At 42.4% G+C, this 7,928-nt stretch overlaps 1 protein-coding gene and 1 long non-coding RNA gene across 7 annotated transcripts in view; one reads left to right on the top strand and one right to left on the bottom strand.

Annotated features, from left to right (window-relative positions):
• The window catches only part of LOC118452847, a 3,644-nt gene extending 2,640 nt beyond the window's left edge, over window positions 1–1,004 (bottom strand). The window contains exons 1-2 of the long non-coding RNA XR_004842714.1: window positions 779–1,004; window positions 581–675 (exon numbers count right to left, since the gene is read on the bottom strand). This is a non-coding gene — a long non-coding RNA (uncharacterized LOC118452847). The remainder of the gene's footprint in view (window positions 1–580; window positions 676–778) is intronic.
• ZNF652 (zinc finger protein 652) overlaps window positions 1–6,954 on the top strand; it is a 40,083-nt gene extending 33,129 nt beyond the window's left edge. For all 6 annotated transcript variants that reach the window (XM_035899916.1, XM_035899921.1, XM_035899919.1 and 3 more), the window contains 2 exons: window positions 424–568; window positions 1,027–6,954. In XM_035899916.1, coding sequence (XP_035755809.1) covers window positions 424–568; window positions 1,027–1,538 — 657 coding nt within the window. In that variant the 3' untranslated portion in view covers window positions 1,539–6,954. The remainder of the gene's footprint in view (window positions 1–423; window positions 569–1,026) is intronic.
• The last annotated feature ends 974 nt before the right edge of the window (window positions 6,955–7,928 follow it).

The following is a 7,928-nucleotide window of genomic DNA, read 5'->3' as shown; positions in this document are numbered from 1 at the left end:
CCCCTGCCACAGAGCTGCCCTGGGTTTTGCTGTGTGAGCAGAGTCCTCTAGTGGAGGCATGCCGTAGTCCAGCAGAGATTGCTGGCAAAGCTGCAAAACCTCCAAATGATACCTTAAGCCAACAGAAGCACTTTTCTGTTGGCATAACTGTGTCTCCACCGGGCTTTTGCCAACAGCTGTGTCAACTGAAGGTTGTGACTGTTCCACACTCCTTGCCAAGGCCTTTGTGCCAGCAGACCTTTTACTACAGACCAAATCCTACTCTGGCTAAATAATTTGAATCCTGTGTTTGTGTGAGGGTCTGTGTTCTGGTTCAAGTATTGTTTACTCCTTCACATAGCATGCTTGTGTGCTGTCCCATGACTGCCTTGCTTCCTGATGTGTGGTGCCTGAATATCATGGGTTGCTGTTTTTCTGTTGCAGAACTGTGATGAGAGGTTTCAGTACAAGTACCAGCTGCGTTCCCACATGAGCATCCACATTGGGCACAAACAGTTCATGTGCCAGTGGTGTGGCAAGGACTTCAACATGAAACAGTACTTTGATGAGCACATGAAAACACACACTGGTAAGAACTTACCAAAGAAAAACACGAGTACCTCCAGGACAAAAGCTTTCCTATACTTTCAGCTGTATTCCCTTCCGTGGAATTTAGGATCAAAGCTGTTATCCCACCTAGAAAATCGGGCAGGAAGTGTTAATACGTTAACTTACTGCTACGTTTAACTGTCTGCAGTCCTGTGATTCACTGCGGGGGAAAGTGAGAGGTTAGGCTTACTTCCTTGTTATTTTGGTCTGAAGGAGCCCCTTGCCCAAGCCTTATAAAAGATTGTCTCGTGCATCAAAATCCAAAAGTGAGAGAAGTTTTCGTAAAGACTGAGGACTCCTGCGGAACAGCTGTCTCTGTTTCCTGAAGGTAGCAGTCACGGAAGCTTTTGTAGGATGCAGTTTGTTTGTGTAAGCGTGCTGAAGTAAGCGTTAGCAGATGTTCTGTGCCTAACTGATTGCCCTATCTGTGTTCGGCAGGAGAGAAGCCCTTTATCTGTGAAATCTGCGGGAAGAGCTTCACCAGCCGCCCAAACATGAAGAGACATCGCAGAACTCACACAGGGGAGAAGCCCTACCCATGTGATGTGTGTGGCCAGCGATTTCGCTTCTCCAACATGCTGAAGGCACACAAGGAGAAGTGCTTCCGTGTTACCAGCCCCGTCAACGTGTCAGCTGCTGTCCAGATCCCACTGTCCACGACTTCGGCCACCACAGTCCCTGCTGTAGTGAACGCACCCACTGCCCCAACTCCACCTATCAACCTGAACCCAGTGAGCACACTTCCTCCGCGCCCCATTCCCCACCCATATTCACACCTTCACCTACATCCTCATCCTCACCATCCACACCACCTCCCAGTCCCCCCGGTTCCTCATTTACCCCCTCCTCCAGCTCTTTTTAAGAGCGAGCCTTTAAATCACAGAGGCCAGAGTGAGGACAACTTTCTGCGACACCTGGCAGAAAAGAACAGTTCAGCACAGCACCACTAACATCTTTGCTTCCTGCCAGCTATTTCCCCATTTTATGCACATGGAAACGTGCCCTCGTGGAAATACGGAGGGTTAGTTGGTGAGGATCTTTGTCTTTCTCTTAGCCCCAGCAGATGGTCCTAATTTTTCCTTTGAATCAGTTAACAAACGAGGAAATCCTGTTTTGGATCAGCAGTGCTCATTTGAACCTGGGAACCAACAGGACTTAAACCCAATTTGCTTGCGTTTTACTGGTGACTTTTATAAATTTCAGATACTGAGACTTGTGGAATTTTATAATTTCATATCAGCTGATGAGGTATGCTTGCTTTTATATCCTGGACTTCTCCTCAAAGAGGAGATAGGCCTGGTTTTCTTTGTACTAATCGGAAAGGCTGTGAGATTAATACAGAGCATTAATTGTATCACTGTGTATCGTAATGGATTCTTTTCAGCTTTTGGTGCCGGCTATGGACTGAGCCAGCCACGTATCACAGTATATTTGAGCATTATAAAGAAAGACAAAAAAATTTCTTGTTTGTGTAGCTCTCCTAACACACTCTTTATTTTACTACAGAAATTATTTTAGAGTTTTTTGTATAGACCTATTTAGTAGTCTGTTTCTAAAATGAAATGTATTTCAATAAGCGGTGTAATTTTTTCAGTGTAGCTGGACCTATGTTGTATAATAGATAAATTTTTATAATCATCAAAATGTGATTCTTAAAAGATGCATATAGCTTCTATAGTTAAAGTTATTCTTACAACCATACAACTTAAAAGGTGCTTCAGAGAAGAAAGGAACCCAAGAGGTGTCTGGAAAGGTTGCCTCAAAAGTGATGTTGATTTCAGAACTTTACCTAATTTATTTTAGTAGGGCGCTTTTTTTTTTTTTAACCTTAGGATTCCCTTTTCACAGTTTCTCTTAAGCTTTTTGGACAAGGACGATGGGATACCGTATTCCTGCTCCACGGGTTTTCTTTATTTCAGCTGGAGTGAGGTATGAGATGGGCTAGAAAGGGAGCCCCTTGCGCGTAGGGACCCGCTATTTTGGGAACAGAGCGCCACAAGAGAATGAGAGATTGGACAGCAGAGAGGAAATCAGGTATCTCAAGTCAGCCAAGCATCTTTTCATGTAGGAGAGCCGGGTTTAATGGCTTACGTTGGGGATCGTATCGGATGCTGCTCTTCAGATCGCTTTTTGGAATTCCTGGAGTTGTTAGGAGAGGGGAGTTAAGTGAGATCACAAATGTGGTGTTTCTGACCGGCTGATTGTAAGAGTGAGAAGAGAAGTTTGAGACCATGGTGTTTCAGTCGCATTGTTAGGAAAATGCTGATGGCACTGTATGTACCATGTGACGCTCCATCCCATAAACGTAATGTGCGTAAAGGGATGGGATGATTTCTAGGGGTCGTAGTCATACTTTTGGCAAATCTAAGTTTTACAGTTGTAGGATAGAAAACTTGGAACTGTAGGCATGTCGCCGTTTCATAATCCTGGGAGGCAACGAGGGGGAAACGACAAGTTAGTGCAGGGACGGTGGGCTGGAATGCCAAATGTGTCTGTTTGAACCAGTGAGTAGCTGTTGTTTTTTCAGGTTTGTATTTCTCTTCAACTAAAACTAAATAGAGCAGCATTATGCAATCTAGGAACTTGTTGCCACCTTCAGTGAGGACAGAGGCCCAAGGCAATGTACTGTAAGTCCTCTTTTCCTTAAAATTCCTACTCTTCTGTGCTGCTTTTTTACGGTAAATCCCACCAAACTATACATCCAGAGATCCTCATGGGCAGATGTCGAACTTGCTGTTCTGCTTGGTAATGAACTGGGGGGTTGTGGCTAATGGGATTAATTTTTTTTCAGGATAGCAGAAATGGTGGAAATTCTTCCCAGCATTACTTCCTCAAGGTTAATGCTGTTAAGCACTGTGTTTTGAAACACCATGTCCTGTCTGTTGAGAAGTAGCTCCTTAGTTGATGTTTTTCACCACTTTCTACCACCTAATCATTAATCTTGGGTTTTTTCATAACAAGCATAGGAAACTTTAGGAACCAGAAAGGGCAGTTTTGGCCCAACAAACCCACTCATTTTTGACTGAGCTGAAACCCCTTCCAGCATTTCTGAAAAATAAAACAATGTTTTTCTTAAATGTTTTCTCTATAATATTTATATACACCCTCTTACCTTCTAGAAGAAAAAGCCAGTTATGGAAGTGAATTTACACTCATGATTATGACTGTTGTATTTACTGTGGCTGGTCCGCCCCGGAGGTTCTATGCATTCCACGTCACATTTGCAACCTACATTTCTGTTGTGCCACTATTTTATGGTCAGGCCTGTTATTAAATGATTTTTAAATGCTAAAAAAAATCTTGGTAAATCAATTGTATTCCAATTTTGCAAAATGATTTTCTTCTCAATAAATTTACAGTATTAGGCTGCTATTCAGAATTCTAAAATCTGGGACAGTTTTTTCTATTACTTAGTTCACAGCAATGATACACCTTGTATTTTTTTCCTTCCGAGACTTCTGAACTTACTTTCTGTGGAAGAAGATTAAACTGTCTAACCTGCTTAACAGTCTGTCATAATGTGACATGATGTCAACAGATCCTCCTCGTTATCTGGGACAAACACATCAAAAGCTGACATACTGGTCTAAAAGTGTTGCGGCGTGGTATCTTACGAAGTACAAATTTCAGCAAGACAAGGAAAGTGGGCCATACAAAAGGCAGGCGATTCAAGGTTGAGATTTGCCGTGGCTTCTCATTTTGCTTAAGTTTGCATTGGCATGCACGCCTTCTGCAGAGCTTGCCCGACCCGGAGCGATGTATTCGAGTGTGTTTACTACTTTCTGCTTATGCTGACAAACTAAGCATGACGGTTTGTATCAGCTTTGCTGTATTTAGTAAGGTGAGGGGTTGGTTCGTGTTGCTGAAATGCTTCCTTCAAGAAGAGCACAGACGAGTTATACCAACTTAGGGTTTGGGTTGAATGTTTCTGGAAAGTGGGATGAAATTCTCCTTCCCCCAAAAACCCATCCTACAGCCTAAGGCAAAGTTCTACCTAATTCTTAACATTGCGTTTTTAAGGGGGGGATTGAAGAGAATTAACACACAATCAGCATTCTAAGATGAGCGATTTAAAGGGCAGCATCTTTTCTGGGGAGTCTAAACTGCTACTCCACCAGACAGTGCCTTATCCTTACTAAGGCATGAGCTGTGTGAGCTTGTTTGTTCAGTGTATTATCTCAGCCTAACTTATCTTTCTGGATAAAAGTGTGGTGATTATTTGTTTTGTATTGTCATGCCTGCCTGAATTATTGACTCTCCTGTTTACAAAGCTCAGATACTTCTTAGATGGCCTAATTTGTATTGCCGCACACACCAAAAGTTACTGTCACCCACCTGCCATTCCCAACCAAATCTTAAATTATGGACTTCTGAAAGAGTCCTTTGAGCTGAATTTAGGCTTTTACCACTGGGAAATGAGTTCATGTCTCAACAGTGCAGTCCATCTGGATGTTTTTGTCTTTGCCCTGTTCTGCCTCTTGAGCAAGTCGGAGCTATTTTCAATTTATCGAAGACAGGAGGAGGTGGAGCTCAGGGTACGCAGTTTCAAAGACAGCGGTTCCCTTTGACAGTTTGAGTCAATTTTAGCCAAGTGAGACTGAGTTTACCCCTGAGCTGAAGAGATTATTGGTTTTGTAATGTATTTCATTTGCCTGTTTCTTTGCATGATAATGACCAATGGTGTGACCGTCAGTGGGGTCGAGTACCCTTTTTTTAGGAGTTAGGGAGAGATGCTGTTGTGCGGGGCTGCTTCAGTTCATGCAAAGATAGTGCTGTGTTTTGTTAGCACTTTTTGGTTATTACTTGCAGAGTTTGTAGGTGATGTGCCTTGGAGAACAGGATAAAACAGTATGCAACTTGCAGTGAGGCACTCGAGAACACTAACAACGGCAAACGTTCGTCACTCTTGGGACTTGAGCTCAGGGTTGTAAAATGATTAGATGATTATTTTATGGTTTCATATACCTATTGACTAACAGTATTTAAAAAAAACAAACAAACATAATGTAGAGCTCAGCAAGACTGGTTTTTTTACCCACTAGTAAGGAACATTCCCTCCTGTAAATAGAAGACGGACCAAGTTTCTGGTTTTAGTGTTGGTTTTGGTCTTTAAACCTGGGAGACATGGCTACCTGAGAGATAATGGAGGTGAATTAAATAAATGCCCATTTTCGTGACACCATGGACTGGCAGCTTTTCCAGCCTGTTAAGTACTACACTGTGATTAAGACACCATAGGATATCTCAAGTTGGAAGGGACCCATAAGGATCATGAAGTCCAACTCCCTGCTCCTCACAGGACTGCCTAACACTACACCATAGGACTAAGAGCATCGTCCAGATGCTCCCTGAACTCTGACAGGCTTGGGGCTGTCACCGCTTCCCTGGGGAGCCTGTTCCGCTGACCCACCACCCTCTCAGTGAAGAACCTTTTCCTAATGTCCAATGTGAGCGATTCTTAATGGAAAACATGACTCTATTCTTGTATCTTACCTGCTTCTGAACCTTGAGCTCTAGTGTTCCTCAGGAGTGACTCTAAAAGTTCTTCAGATCTCCTTCCTTCCAGTCTGATGATGATGGTTTTTTTAATGAGCATAATTTTTTGTGGTGTTTTGTTTTGGTTTTTTTTTTTGGTTGGCATAATATGTACTGCTGAGGAGAAGGCTTGCGTAGAGTTTAAGCTTGGATGTGGTCTTCTGCATTCTGGTTAGAAAAGTGTAGAAGGGGGGTATGTGTGCTTGTTAGAACCTCTAGCCACGGGTCTTTGACGCGCGATCTTTTTATGTGAAAGGCAGCGAGACTGACAGTACATATTGTACTGAGGGATTACATATAACCTTACCTTCCACTAAAACAATTTGGAATTGCCATTTGACTTTTCAGGAATTAACATCGTTAGCTACAACCTCATCAGGTCGGAACTGGTAAATACCGTACCTCTCTAGACTACGTGGTCGTCTTCCAGTATTTCAAAAGTAGAAAAAAGCCACATTGAAAATGAATGACTGTAAGATGGTTTCACTCATTTACAGCTTAAATTTGAGAGCAGAAGCGTCACTGTGCAAGTTTTGACACGGGCATTAAGATTTAAACAGCCTTTCGTAGCACATCGCTTGCCAGCTGACATCAAATGAGTTTGCCTTGTACCGTAATCGTTATTTTACTCATATCTTGAAAACATTTTTGTGCTATTTCATCATTTGTTTCTTTTGTAGAATGCGCTCTCCTATGAATTCACAAGGAATGTTCCCTTCAAAGGGAGTGGGTGGGGAAGAAGGAACACTCATTTTCCCAGGGCTCATGCACGTGTGAATGGAACTTGGTAATTTTTTGCGGAGATCTATGGGCGTTCAAAACTGGAATTAAACTCAGGTTAGTAACTTGGGTTTAGCAGCCAGAAGGCAGGTTTTTAAGTAATCTGGCACTACTAAGTGGTATTGTCTTGCTGGCCCTGAAAGGTATCAATAATTAATTCTTGTATTTTTATTTTAGCACATTGATCGTGCTAAAAATAAATTGCATGATAGATTGTACATGTATCTGAGACATGGCAGAAGAATTAAAACCCACCCTTAAAGAGGGAAAAGTTGGAAAGAAAGGCAAGTATTTGCATTTCCTATAGACACGGGGAAAAAAGCCTACCTTAGGGTTCACAGCTATCCTTAATAAAGATTTTTATCCCGGCAGCAACAAGATAACTTTGCAGGTTTTAAGCTTCTAATATAATTCTGAATAAGAAATGAGAATTACATTAATTTCATTACTGCTTTCCAACCCACCAAGATAATTTCTGCCTGAGTTGGCCTGTTCAGATTTATTCTAATGCCTAAGAAAAAGTTTGTCGTGGATCGCAGGGGGCACCCTCTGATCTGGGAAATAATCAGTGCTTTTTTTGGACAATGCTGCATTCTTCTGTCTCATTAGCTGTGCCTTTTTAAATGAGGATAAAGACTGGAGAGGGATTTAGTGGTTTGGGGGTTTGGTGGGTTTTTTTTTTTTTTTATTCTCCATTTTTAAAATCGGCCTGTCCCTGTATTTTTCTGAAATAAATCCTCCTGCTTTCTTGATCTGCTGCTGCTGCTGCTTTTGCAGATTGGGATTAGCACACGTCTTCTGATGAGACGTCTTTGAATGTTGGGAGTAGCTGCCTTTGTCCTGAGTCATGGCCTACATACATGTACGGAGCGGATGTATTTTGCAATGTAGGCCATCGCTTTGTGTGCTGGGACCTCGCGTACACAAGCGCTGTAGTTAAAGGAGGCTTCCCACCAACAGCGGTTGGTCTAGATGTTTGCGGTCTGTCTTGTATTTCACCATATTGCTAAATATTTCTTTCACCC

The sequence above is a fragment of the Egretta garzetta genome, unplaced genomic scaffold (genome assembly GCF_000687185.1).
Source record: "Egretta garzetta isolate BGI_Z169 unplaced genomic scaffold, ASM68718v1 scaffold498, whole genome shotgun sequence".
In the NCBI taxonomy this organism is placed as follows: Eukaryota; Metazoa; Chordata; class Aves; order Pelecaniformes; family Ardeidae; genus Egretta; species Egretta garzetta.
The sequence above is the reverse complement of the archived record's forward strand: the minus strand, read 5'-3'. Positions and strand labels throughout refer to the sequence as shown.